Below are 15122 nucleotides of genomic sequence, written 5' to 3' on the forward strand. Positions count from 1 at the left end.
TCAGGAGCCATACATTTCCTTTTATTTAAACCACATCCCTGAAAGGGTAGTTATTATCTCTGCATTACCTCAGTGTTCTTTTGTTTGCTTGTTTTTGCCTCTTGTCTTGCTCCCTTTGCAACCTAAATAGCAAGTTCCTTGTGTAGAATTCTCCCTGTTGATATTTGCCTTTTCCTTTCCTGATTGTAATCAGTATGGAGAAGAAAGAAATATGGAGGAATAGCAGAAGCAGCTACCGTACATGGTATTTATATATCCTGCCTCCATTACCTATTCTATTTTCCCTTTGGCAATGGCCCAGACTTGAGAAAAGTATATTTAGTTACTGACTGGAGAGACACAAAAACTCATTACCAAGGGTTTTGAATTCATAATGATTTTGCCTGCATTAAATTTCAAAAAGCTTCTTTTCCTTTATAAAAAAAAAGGGTTTTTTAAAATGTTTATTTATTTTTGAGAGAGAGAGAGAGAGTGACAGAGCATGAATGGGAGAGGGGCAGGGAGACAGACGAGGAGACACAGAATCCGAAGCAGGCTCCAGGCTCTGAGCTGTCAGCACAGAGTCCAACGCGGGGCTCCAGCTCCCTCACTGTGAGATCACGACCTGAGCTGAAGTCGGAGGTTTAACCCACTGAGCCGCCCATGCGCCCCAATTTCAGTAAGTTTTAATGAAGAGACCACTGAGTGTCTTCACTGAGTGGATTTCCCTGAGCTTCTTGATTGAGTCTGTGGGTTGATGTTACCGCATTTTAGAAAATTCTTTGCAGTATTTGCTTTGAATATTACTTCTGCCTTATATTCTCTCTCTTATACTTCTGCGATGCTAACTTACATGTATATTAAAACTATTGGCTGTGCCCCACATGTACCTTACCCACCATATTTTTCTTTTCTTTTTTTTATTTTGGGCATTTATTATTTACCTGTCTTCCAATTTACATTGCCAGCCTTCAAATGTTATTAAAATGATTTACTACATTCTTACATTTAGATGTTTTATTGTTTAATTCTGCTAAGCTGATTGATTCTTTTATATAGGTTTCAAATATCTATTGAAATTTCCATATTTTAATCATTTTATTAATTTCTTTCTATTTCCTTGAACAAACCATCAATAATAAACATATGATCTTAATATCCTAATTATAATATCTATATCATTTGTTACTTCTCCCATTGTTTTTTATTGGTCTTATAACTCTATATTTTTACTTGATTATTTATTCATGTTGAATGCCAAACATTGTTTTAAGGAATTCTTGTATGTTTCTGATAAGTTACTATTTCCTTTGATATGAAGATAGAGGTGAGGCTGACTGACTTAATCCAAACAGGAATTATGTTGAATTGAAGCTGGATTTATGTAGATAGATCCAACCTATTTCTGGATCACTCTTATATCTACTGTGTGGCTCTCCAAAGATTCTAATTAATGCTTTGAAGTGGGATGAATGCCTTTTGGCACACAGAATTTGCATACATATATATCAGAAACATAAATATCAGCTGTTTAGGACTCCTGCTCTATTCATCTTCAAAATTTGGCAAATATCTTGCGGAAGAAACTGCTGGATTAGTTTAACTCATTAGTCTTAAATACCAGACAGCTTTAGAGGCTGGCACAGGTAAATAGCAGTAAAATTAGCCATCTGTTTGAGGTTCTCAATTTTTCATTCCAATTGTACTGGACTTCCCAAAGTGTTTTTGATTTGTTTGACCCACAAAAGTGGTCCTCTACCAAGGTTAAGCCCAAATTCTCATATTTGACCAAAAAGTTGGATGTAGCAAATGATCCCAGTGAGTAGACATTAGTTCCTTCTGTGAAAGTTTCTTTTCTTTCTGGAATTTTAATGTCTCTAGTCCCCATTGCTTCTGCAGAAATCTGTCATCTTTGAAATGAACAAATCAGGAGAGTATAGATGTTGGAGAGGCTGTGGAGAGATGGGAACCCTCTTGCACTGTTGGTGGGAATGCAAACTGGTGCAGCCATTCTGGAAAGCAGTGTGGACGTTCCTCAAAAAATTGAAAATAGAGCTACCCTATGACCCAGCAATAGCACTGCTAGGAATTTACCCAAGGGACACAGGAGTGCTGATGCATAGGGGCACTTGTACCCCAATGTTTATAGCAGCACTTTCAACAATAGCCAAATTATGGAAAGCCTAAATGTCCATCAACTGATGAATGGATAAAGAAATTGTGGTTTATATACACAATGGAATACTATGTAGCAATGAGAAAGAATGAAATATGGCCTTTTGTAGCAACGTGGATGGAACTGGAGAGTGTTATGCTAGGTGAAATAAGTCATACAGAGAAAGACAGATACCATATGTTTTCACTCTTATGTGGATCTTGAGAAACTTAACAGAAGACCATGGGGGAGAAGGGGAAAAAGAGTTACAGAGAGGAAAAGAGGCAAATAATAAGAGACTGTTAAAAACTGAGAATAAATTGAGGGTTGAAGGGGGGTGGGAGGGAGGGGAAAGTGGGTGATGGGCATTGAGGAGGACACCTGTTGGGATGAGCACTGGGTGTTGTATGGAAACCAATTTGACAATAAATTTCCTATTAAAAAATTATTTTAATAAAAAAATACATAAGATAAAAGTAAAATTTCCCCTGTCTCACATCTGGGTTTCTTCTGAAATGCCTACTCTATTTCTACAACAACTTTAGGGGGCCACCAGAAACAGAGGCCAGAAACATATATTTATAAGCTTTTTTCCCCATTCAGTTCCATAATTGTGCATGGCCAATATCACTAATAATCAGTTGTTTCTGGTATCAAACCCTAGCAAGTATTCCATCCTTCTCTGCTGTTTTCAAAGTCCATGTGAAGATGTTCTACCAATACCTAAAAAGTGAAAAAAGTTTTGTTAGTTTAGTATTTGAATTTTAGACATTTTCTAAAATTATCTGTTCACACATGGAATGTAAGTTCAGTGAAAATAGGGGCTTTAATTTGTTCAACATGTTATTCCCAAAGCCTAGGGCACTCTCTATATGCTACCAAATGGTGCTCAATTATATTTGTCAAATAAATAAATAAATAATAAATAAATAAATAATAAATAAACAAATGTGTTTATTTAACTATAGAATCATGTTACTCATCCTTCATTAATATACTTACTCAGAAATTTTCTTGAAGAGTTTCATGGTTTTGTTAATGTAACACAGTAAGTCATGTTTGCTATTTATAAGGTAATGCTTTTTATATTTAAACTGGATAGGTTATTGATAGTTCATTTTAATTACCTTTTTTAATTCAATCTGATTTTTGTCTTTAGTTTTTTGTTTTTAATAACTATTGCATATTGTTCATCATAGTTTAACATAAGATTTTTCTATGTATATCTTTGCCTATTTATCTGTCATCTATTTATCATTTTTCTATTATATACCCATAATCTATTATCTGTTTTTATAATTATATTTTGCTTATTGACTTTATTCTTCTCAGTAGTTATCTGTGTTTTTTCTTCCTTTCCATTGCTTATTTTCTCTACCTGTGGTATACTATGCTTCCACATTTTAAACTCTCCATTATTTTTTGTCCACATCTATTAAATTATTTCCTGCCATTTAAAAACATTCTGAGTTTGGGGGAAACTTCTTTATGTGTATTCTGTTAATCACAGATTTGAAATGATGCAATGTCAAAATTTTTGGACTTTTATTCATCTGACTTGTGATTCTATTTTAGTTGATATCTTTCCATAACTTTCTTTTATAATCAAGCTTTAAATTTTTTTATTTCCCTTTACTTTTTAGTATTAGTACCATGATTAGATTGCTCTTTATTGAACAGTTTTATTTTTATTTTTTAAGTTAACCTTGTGTGTGCATGTGTGTGTGTTTAAGATATCAAACTTGCCAGCAATCTTTCAAACTTTCTTCTGGATTCGTGATTTTTTGGAAGTAGCTTTTCCTTTATTTTCCTCTGTTTCTTGTTTGTTTTCTTTTAAAATTTCTTTTCTCTTATTCTCCTTTCTTTTCTCTCTTTCTTTCCTCCCCCATTTTTTCTTTATTTTTTGAGTGTGTTGGATGATAGTTATTTTCCGTATATTTTCTTTTTTCTTCCATTTTTATCTGTTCCTTCTTAAATTTTTTCTTCCTGTCCTCCAATATTCCTAATAATGTTTTATTGTCTAGATGTACCAAAGTTGATTTATCTATAGACTTGCTGAAGGACATCTTAGTAGTTTCCTAAATTTTAACAATTGTGAATATAGCTGCTATAAACATTTGTGGGCAGACATAGTGTGGACCTAAATTTTCAACTCCTTTGGGTTGACTCCTTTGCTGACCATATTATTAGAGTATTTAATTTTGTAAGAAATCGCCAAATTTTCTTTCAAAGTGGCTGTCCCATTTCGTATTTCTACCAGCAATGAATGAGAATTACTGTTGCTTCATATTCTCACCAACATTTGGTGTTGCCATTGTTCTATATTTTGTTTATTTATTTATTTTTTGAAACAGCTCACTACACTTGTAAGGCAATGTGTTGTATACAGTTCCCATTACTACTTTTGTGTGTGACTTATTCTACAATGCCTTCTGCCTGTTTGATCATCTGAATTTAAAGGAATCAAAAAAAATGGACTTATCCACAAGGTGTATGCCCAACATTTTTCCCCAAAGAGCTTTGTATATGTGTGTCATATATATCAAAATCCAATGAGCCACCACCACTGCTCACCACACAAAATGCACTCCTTTTACATTTTCTTTTAAAAGTGTGGATGTATAGGGTCGCTTGGGTGGCTCAATAGGTTGAGCGTCAGATTCTTGGTTTGGCTCAGGTTGTGGTTGCAGGGTTGTGGGTTCAAGCCCGGCATCAGGCTTCATGTTGAGCATGGAACCTGTTTAGAATTCTCTCTCTCTCTATCTCTCTCTCTCTCCCTTCCTCTACCCCTCTACTCCCCCCCCTTTAAAAAAATAAAATAAAAGTGTGGATGAATCTGTTGAAGATGCATGATTATGTAGTAAAACATCATTCTGATTATTTCACACATCAAAACTTATGGGGATAGAAAAATGGCTGTGAATTTCCTTATTCCCAGCCCCCCCCCCCACCATACAAAAAAATAAATAAAAATCCTCTTCCCGAGATGGCTGTGATTTTTCTCCATCTGGATTATTTCAAGGTTTCATTTTTTTCTGTATTTTGAATATGGATAGTTGTGATTTTTTAGGTATGTATCCTGTTTGATGTTCTCTAATCTTCTATATCTGTGTTTTGGTTTCTGTCATTAATTTTGAAAAGTTCTACTGCCATTATTTCTTCAGATGTTCCTTTTTCTCATTTCCCTTTTCTCCTCCCAGTATTCCAATTAAGTATTTGTTACACTTTTTCAGATTGTCACATAATTCTTGGATGCCATGCTCTGTTTTTTCTCTTTTTTTCTTTGCATTTAAGCTTGGTAAGTTTCTATTGAGCAGTCTTCAGGAATCACTGATTCCTTCCTCTAACTTGTTCAGTCTACTAGTGTGCCTATCAAAGGCATTCTTCATTTCAGTTACAATGTTTTTGATATCTAGCATTTATTTTGATTCTTTCTTACATTTTCTCTTTGTCCGCTTATATTAGTCATCTGTTATTGCATGCTACTTTTTCCTTTAAAGCCCTTACTGTATTGATCATCATTATTTTCAGTTCCCTGTTAGATATGTCCACCATCTGATTCTGTTGCTTGCTTTGGGTTTTTTCTTCCTTTTGTTACACATAGTAATTTTTTTGTTGTTGAAAGCAGAACACCTTTTATTAGACAATAGAAACTGATGTAAATAGGCCATTAGTGTGAAGGTTTATGAAAATCTTGCTAGGATAATCTTTTTAGGATGTGTTTAATATTTGCTGTGTTGCTGAAGCTCTAGGTACCTCTGGAAAAGTAGTATCTTCTAACGTCTTTGCTTTTGTCTTGTCTCTTGACTCTGAACTCTTATAAGTATTCTTTCTCAGAGAGAAAAGGGCTCTACAGCTATAATACACTGTATTATGTTATATATTGTGTGGTGGTAGTTGTGGAAAGGGGTAGTGTTCTGTAATATTATGGTTATACCTCAATATTTTAGGCCTGTGTCCGTAAGCTGTGATTTTCCCAACTGTTTCTCCAGTGATGTCAACTGACTAAGCCACCCAGACCCCCCTCCTTTTTAACTCAATCTTAAGTTTGGTTTGTTTCTATTGTTATGTATTCAAGTTTAAAATCTTTCCCTCCTGATTTGTTTCCTCTTTGTCAAGAATTGTAGTAATTCACTGCTTATTGTACAATCTCTGAAAATAGTTGTTCATATGTTTTTTTCCAGAATTTAGTTTTTTGTCACAGAAGGCAAATCTTGTGGGAATGGTTCTTACATGACTAGATGTGGAAACATCTTAAATTCATTATTTTTAAACATTAAATGACATTTACATTTGTATTGTAAGCACACATTTCAGTGAGAGTTTACTATTCTTTATATATTGACATATTTTATTTGTTTATATTCTGTTTAAAACTTTTGAAGTGAAATTTATGAGACTGACTTACCTATAATTTTTATATTAGTTTCTATATAAGACTCATGACAGACTCATAAATATAGGTTGGAAATATTGCCTTTATGATCACTCTTGGGTTTGTAAGAATGGTCTTGTTTCTTTTATTTATTTATTTTTTCTTTTAAAAATATATTTAATATGAAATTTATTGTCAAATTGGTTTCCATACAACACCTAGTGCTCATCCCAACAGGTGCCCTCCTCAATGCCCATCACCCATTTTCCCCTCCTTCTCTTAAACATTAATAGTAAATAGTGAAGCCAATTACAAAAGAGTCATTTTTCACTTGAAGATTATTAATAAAAATTTAATTTCTTTAGTAAATATTTTAAAATTTATGTTTCTCCTTTTTACATCATTTGATCTATTTAAATTTTTTTATTTCAAAAAATTAATTTGTGGTAAAAATATTGTTTATTATACAGTTGAATCCCTGAGCAGAGGTTGGGAACATAGAACTCCCATGTAGCCAGAAATCTGCATATAATTCTTGACTCCCTAAAGTTGAAACTGCTAATATCTTACTGACAACCAGAAGACTTACTGATAACATAAACAGTTGACTAACATATATTTTGTGTGCTATATGTATTTTATGCTGTTTTCTTACAATTAAGTAAGCTAGAGAAGAGAAAATGTTATTAAGAAAATCATAAGGAAGGGACGATACATTTACAGCACTGTACTGTATTTATTGAAAAAGATCTGTGTTGAAGTGGACCCATGCACTTCAAGTCCATGTTGTTCAGGGATGAACTGTGTATATATTTTAAATATCAGGAGTACCTGTCTATAGTGCTATCCCCTTTTCATTCCTGATACTTGTGATTTGATGTTGCTGTTTTTCCATTGTTATATTGGTTAGGGTTTTATACATCTTACTGGTCTTTCTGAGAATCAATGTTAAGCCATGTGATCATCTCACACCTGTCAGAATGGCTAAAATCAAAAACAAGAAACAAGTGCGGGTGAGGATGCAGTTCTCCATGAAGGAAACTTCATGCACTGTTGGTGGGAATGCAAACTGGTGCAGCCACTATGGAAAACGGTATGGAGTTTCCTCAAAAAGTTAAAAACAGAACTTCCCTGTGATCTGGCACGCACACTACTGGGTATTTACCCAAAAAATACAAAAACGCTGATTCAAAGGGATACACACACCCCTGTTCTATTGCAGCATTATTGCCAATAGCCAAATTATGGAAGTGGCCCACGTGTCCATCGATAAATGAATGGAAGAGAATATGTGGTCCAAATATACAATGGAATATTATCCAGCCATAAAAAAGAATGAAATCTTGCCATTTGCAACGACATAGATGGAGCTAGAAAATATAATGTTCGGCGAGATAACTTACAGAAAGACAAATACCATATGATTTCACTTATATGTGGAATTTAAGGAACAAAACTAAATAGGAAAGGAAAAAGGAGACAGAGACACAGAGAGAGAGAAACAAAGAAATCAACTCTTAACCATAGAGAACAAACTGATGGTTACCAGATGGGAGGAGGAGAGGTGACTGGGGAGATGGGGGAAATAAAAGAAGGGGATTAAAGAGTACACTTATCATGATAAGCATTGAATAAAATATACAATTGAAGAATCACTATATTATACCCCTGTGACTAATATGACATGTATGTTCACTATACCAAAATTAAAATTAAAAACTTAATAAAACATACAAAAATAGCCAGTAGAAAAAAATGTTAAACCATGTGAATATCCTATATTATCCTTATTTTTTCTATTTCATGAATTTTTATCTGCATTATTTACTTTCATTTTTTTTGTTTTGACTTGTTTTCTATTTCACTATGTTAAAATAGAAGATTAATCTGGTTGTTCCTGCTTTTCTTGCTTATAGTATCTACTTACAGTGTTTTTCATATATCTCTTTAAATACTTCTTTTCCTGTATTGCAGAAGTTTAGACATAGCAAACTGTACTATTTAGTTCAAAGTCAAAATTTTATTTCTTTTTGATCCATTGAGTTTTAGCTAATTACCTAATTAGTATTTATTTCTATATTAACCTGAGCATCATCAAAGAACATACCCTGTATGATTTCAATCGTTGAATCTGTGGAGGGTTTCTTTATGTCCCATCACAATAGTGAATGACAGTAAGTGTTCTTATGTATTTTGAGCACTAGCATGTTTTTATTGCTAATGCCATTGTGGGAAGTTTAAGGAATTGGATGCTTGTACATTTTATAGATTAGACAGTCAAACTCTACCCTGTGTGCTTTCTAGTTGGAGATGTTGGAGAGTTCAAATATCTCCTGTTACTATAGTTCTTGGCACAGATTTTGTTCTATCGATGAGGTCCACACACACTCAGAATTGGAAAGGGCAAAGTGAGCTGAGATCACCTTTCTGGTCCTTTTGACATTTTCTACCAAGGAAATTTCATCTTAGAAAGTTTATGAATACATGTGGGCTATTTTCCACAGCAGTATTGAGACCCCAACTTCCTAGTGAAGCTATTTTAATGGATGAGGAAGCAGTGACATCTTTTTGCTTTCATTTTTCTGGTCCCTGGACCACAGTTAAGGTTATGCATTTTTAAAATTGTATCTCTAATGGTAGCCTATCTTTGTGAATTTTACTATGTGCTCTTAGGGTCATTATAAGAGTGTCACTCAGAAGTTCCTCCAGTCTTTCCAAGTTTCACAGGCCTCAATTCACCTTAATTAATCATTTCCTGTTTAAAATAAACTGTTTACTTCTCCTACACTTACAAAACTTCTACTAATACAACGTTATAATATGGAAGAGCTCTGGGTCCATATGTTTTGCTATCTACACACTAAAAAAGTTCCAGATAATTCTAGAAATAATTTTTAAATAAAAAAGATATTTTCTAAAAATAGAATTATAATTAACTTATGGAAATATTCAGGGAAAATGGCATCCAAACAATATTAGTTACATTAAATAGAGTATTATGTCTCTGGTTTTATTGTACTCTTTAGTCACATATGATTATTAAGGATTTTTAAATACAGATCATGATCTTTTATACATAGTCTTAGTAAGAATTTAAAAAAAAAATTTAATATTATTATTCCTTCCACTATATTTTCAAACTATTTGGTATTTACACATAAGAAAGCTTAGATTAGCAAAACTTTATCTGATTTTGTGACTTTGAGGGCATTTGTCATATCATGAAATACATTGACATCAGGAAATACAGGTAAATCATTATGTGGAGTTAATTTCTACCTTTTTTTTAAAGCATAGCAAATATAACTTATGATAATTTAATATATTCATTTGTTTTAAACTTATATATCACAAACATTTAAATTTTTTTTTCAACGTTTTTTTATTTATTTTTGGGACAGAGAGAGACAGAGCATGAACGGGGGAGGGGCAGAGAGAGAGGGAGACACAGAATCGGAAACAGGCTCCAGGCTCCGAGCCATCAGCCCAGAGCCTGACGCGGGGCTCGAACTCACGGACCGCGAGATCGTGACCTGGCTGAAGTCAGACGCTCAACCGACTGCGCCACCCAGGCGCCCCTATCACAAACATTTAAATCTGTTTCCTTATGCTTATCAGTAAGTATGCTAGGATAATTATCAGAACATTTTTCCTTATCAATGAAGAAAATAAAGTCCAGAGAAAGCCCTCAAAGGATACACGCCACCAGAGAAGGAAAGCTCCTTATGTTTGGGCTATTATTAGATTATTTGCTTATGCCTGAGGTTACTGCAGTCCTCATGGACAACAGCCCTTGAGCCTGCACTTCTGTCCCCATAATTGACTTTATGATTGCTCCTCTCCCAATGGAATCCATCACAGAGGGTGAGCAAAACCTCAATGTGGAAAACTCCTGAAGAAAGGTATCAGAAGTAAAGTAAGTACTATTGATATTTTACTGAGTGATCATGGACTCTGGAGACCCAAGGTTGTTATGGTCCTCAAATATCCACGGTTATCCCATTGTCCTTATATTAAGATATATAAGGCATAATAGAATACAAGAAAGGAACTCTCCTTCATATATATATTCCTTAAGGCTGTTGGCCCTGACTGAAGAGTGAGAGCCCTTGAATTGATGCAGCTTTGATAAAAAGTTATTCATTGTCATGTGAAGATTGGAATGTTTATCAGCTTCTTTCTCTGCTTCAAAGAAAATGGCTAATATGTAATATATGAAATCACAGAACTACTAATGGAAATAAAATATATACAATGAGGCAATAAAATGCATTTATTTGGGAAGAATATCCTTGACCTGAGATTTGGAAAGAGCTTTAGAAATGCTATCTAGGCTTACTGATTGCTTTGATGTTATTAATTTTAACATACCGATAACTAATCACTTTTTATTCTATTTTCAGAGTTGGCACAGTAATAATGGAATTCAAATAGATAGAGGTAAAAGAAGGCAAAAATATTTCTAAATATGTTTGTTACTGTTTTTAATGATTCAGACACTGATAGGCAATCATGATGGCTATGGCACTATCATACAGATTATATGTATTCTTTGTATTTTAGATTATATTCTTATTTTAGGTAAAGATAATTATTTAACGATAAATACATTAGGAATAGAAACTCAAAACGTGATGAACATTGGACAATATATTAAATTACTTCCTTGGTAAATACTCAGCAAAATTATGATCTGTAATACAATAACCTTTAACTTCTTTCACTGCTTAATAGAATAACAGTCTTATGGACTTAGTATTATATAGTTCAAATTCCTGATTCCTTATGACGTTAACATGGTTTTATATGCAATATTTAATTAAGATATAACTAATTTAGTCTACACTTAAGAAAGTGTTTGTGTTACTAGGAACAAAGCCCAGATTTCATTTGTTTGTTCTTCCTTGTGCCTTTCAGCAGGTTTCTGCCATGAGTGACAGGGGAACAAACAATCACTCGGAAGTGACTGACTTCATCCTTGTAGGCTTCAGGGTCCGCTCCGAGCTCCACATTCTCCTCTTCCTGATCTTTCTGTTTGTGTATGCCATGATCCTTCTAGGGAATGTTGGGATGATGACCATTATTATGACTGATCCTCGGCTGAACACACCCATGTATTTCTTCCTGGGCAACCTGTCCTTCATTGATCTCTTCTATTCGTCTGTTATTGCACCCAAGGCCATGATCAACTTCTGGTCTGAGAGCAAGTCCATCTCCTTTGCAGGTTGTGTGACCCAGCTCTTTCTCTTTGCCCTCTTCATCGTGGCAGAGGGATTTCTCCTGGCAGCCATGGCTTATGACCGCTTCATTGCCATCTGCAACCCACTCCTCTACTCTGTCCAGATGACAGCACATCTCTGCACACAGTTGGTGGCTGGTTCCTATATTTGTGGCTGCTTTAGCTCAATTCTTTTGACCAGCGTGACATTTACTTTGTCCTTTTGTGCTTCCCGAGCCATCGACCACTTTTACTGTGATTACCGTCCACTTCAGAGGATTTCTTGTTCTGATATCTACTTTCTTAAGGTGGTTTCTTTTTTCTTATGCAGCATTATTATTTTGCCTACCATAATTGTCATTATTGTGTCCTATATGTATATTGTGTCCACGGTTTTAAAGATAAGATCCTCTGAGGGACGTAAGAAAGCGTTTTCTACCTGCAGCTCTCACCTGGGAGTCGTGAGTGTGCTGTACGGTGCTGTGATTTTTATGTATTTCATCCCTGATAGATTTCCTGAGCTGAGTAAAGTGGCCTCATTATGTTATACCCTAGTCACTCCCATGCTGAATCCTTTGATTTACTCTCTGAGAAACAAAGATGTCAAAGAAGCTTTGAGAAAGATTCTAGGGAAAAAAATACTTTTATTTAATTCTATCTTAACAGTGACATAACTGAAAGACATGGGTATTATGACAGTCTAGGGAGGCATTGACACAAAGAATGCACCAATGATTTTGAAATATTTAAGTTTAGAAAGTTTATTTATTTAAATCCCTTGTACTTATAGCTGAAGAATACATTTGGTCTATATTTTGACTAGCTGTTGATTTTGGGATGGAATGGCTTTCTCCATACTTCATCTTCATTTGAGTAAAGACAATGATTGCCATGTAATTTGATTTTAAGGAAAATATATTCCAAGTTTGCTGCTGGCTCTCTAAGGATGATGTTGGGATGTATTGTCTATCTTGAGTCAGTAACAAATGTTATATAGTGTATATAATCAGTAGATGTAACAAAATCCGATATAATAAGACAGGTCAAAATATCAGATTTACTGAAAAAAAAAAAAAACCTTTCCGAGTGCTGAGTGAGAGAAACAGATACTCTGTAGAGTGTACAGGGCCCTAAAGGTGACATATGAGCCACTCTCCATTATGTAGGGGTGGAATGATTGACACACTTATTAAATGGTTTTTCTGACTTAGAGTAATTATCCTCCCTTTCACAAGACAACTGTAATGAAACTGAACCAAAAATAAAGACAATTCATTTTTTGTTATATATGGCCTAGTAAGAGTTAATTCATCACATTGATAATTATTGAATTTTGATGCCTTCTTGTCCTATGAAGTTCCCTATGTATGAATAATTTCAGTCCTAGCTCACCATCAAATCAAGGGAAAATAGCTATAGAGAACTAAACTGCCATATGTTAGTCCAGTGAAAAAGACATTTATGGAAAATACAAAGAAAGTGTAGTCTCTAAAGGTGAGTGGTTCTATGGTCAAAGAACACTTCCTAAGCACAATTTTAAAGGAAATAGCACTAAGCCAAGTGAAATAAATAGCTTTCTGTGCAAATGGAGAAAATAACTTGATGGTGAACTTCATGTGGTTTATAAGTGATTTGTAACACACAAGACAAAGAGTGAAGCATGAGACTTAAAGGGAAATTCATGGAAATCATACAGACCTATATGTCAGGCCAAGAAAGCTAACCTTTATTCTGTAGACGGGGGTAAGCATTGGGGATTTTTAGAAAGACAGTATTGTATTGAAATTGTCATTATACGAAAATCATATTGGTAGCTTTGAGGAAGATAAGTGCTCTTTGGGAGAAGATGGTAATCCCAGAAAGTGTGTGGTCATCCAAGAGGTTATGGTGGCTCTAATGGAGGGAGTCTTATTAGGGACAGTGAAGAAAGATGACCTTTAGAATGGAAGGTAAAGTAAGCTGAATACTGATTGCTGGTTGATCACATGAGAATGACCTAGAAGTGAATAATGACTCTAATGTCTGAGCATCTGTGCTGGAGAAATGCTACCTCATAATGAGGAAGGAAATATAAGGGTAAGAATAGTTCATTGGGAAGAGTTAAGAAAATAAGCTCAGGTGTCAGAGGTTTCAAATTCTGTTTTTGCCCCTGCAGCTTCAGGTAAGTTGCATAGTATCTCCACATTGTTATTTCCTCCTGAAAAATGGGGTGTATAAGAGAATCTCCACCATAGAGTCACTTGAATGATTGAATTATGTAAATTTCATGTTTGTTAAATCCACATCAGGTTTGTCTTTTCCTCCTGCTCTCAACACTATTCATGTTACGTCTGAGAGAGGAAGACACTAACTTTCTCTGCCCCTTTCTCTTTACTCTGTGCCATGAAGTGTCCCCAGGTCTCCAAGTGTATCTGCTTTCATTTCCATACACAGAAATTGAGAAAAGTTTACTAGTTATTTCAGTCTTTACCTTTCTCTCTGTAGAAAATTAAAGGACAAGACTGTAAAATGACCAAAAAGGCAACAGAAGCCCCAATTATTTTTTTTTCTAATTAGTGTTTTTTGTAATGCACATTTTAGCTAGCCAACATATAGGGCAATATTGGTTTCAGGAGTAGAATTCAGTGACTCATCATTTACATACAACACCCAGTGCTCATCACAAGTGCCCTCCTTAATGCCCATTACCCATCTAGCCCATCCCCCAATTAAATGCAAAATAGAATCTAATCATCAAATGCTGTATCTAGTCATCTCTATGCCCATGTCTTTCTCTAGGTATCCTCTTTATAATTTAACATATGCATCTCTTACACCCAGATTTAAAAAAAATGCAGATTACTAGGGAAAATAGAGGTCTTACTAGGTAGAAAACCTTAATGAAGATTTTTAGATAAATGGTCACTGTGCCAAGATGGTGTCTTGTCTCGGGGTGCCTGGGTGGCTCAGTCGGTTAAGTGTCTGACTTCGGCTCAGGTCATGATCTCGCTGGGTTTGTGAGTTCGAGCCCCGCGTTGGGCTCTGTGCTAACAGCTGAGAGCCTGGAACCTCTTTCAGATTCTGTGTCTCCTCCTCTCTCTGCCCCTCCCAAGCTCATGCCCTGTCTCTCTCTGTCTCTCAATAATAATTAAACATTAAAAAAATTTTTTTTAAAAAGATGGTGTCTTGTCTTTTTCCTGAGATGAGGAAGAAAGATGTTTAGGATGAGAGAGGCACATTTTACTAACCCTTCCCCATGAGTAAAGTGCAGAATCACTCGTGACAACATTCAGGTCCTATAATGGAATGAGCCTACAAAGATAGAGGCTCCTCATCCTTTGAATCATCATCTATTGGAAATGAGTAATGCTTTACCAAACTGAGAAAAAGAACCTAACAATAGGGTTGATTGTTAG

General features: G+C 34.8%; 1 protein-coding gene across 1 annotated transcript; it reads left to right on the plus strand.

Annotated features, from left to right (window-relative positions):
* The first annotated feature begins 11378 nt into the window (after positions 1–11378).
* On the plus strand, positions 11379–12401 carry LOC124501917 (olfactory receptor 9K2-like). Its single transcript, XM_047066365.1, has one exon. The coding sequence runs from the start codon at positions 11439–11441 to the stop codon at positions 12399–12401; it is 963 nt and encodes a 320-aa protein (XP_046922321.1). The 5' UTR covers positions 11379–11438.
* Positions 12402–15122: the final 2721 nt, after the last annotated feature.

This window comes from Lynx rufus, unplaced genomic scaffold (genome assembly GCF_022079265.1).
Source record: "Lynx rufus isolate CCGP_SWC_20201006 ecotype Redwood Valley unplaced genomic scaffold, mLynRuf1.p SCAF_7, whole genome shotgun sequence".
In the NCBI taxonomy this organism is placed as follows: Eukaryota; Metazoa; Chordata; class Mammalia; order Carnivora; family Felidae; genus Lynx; species Lynx rufus.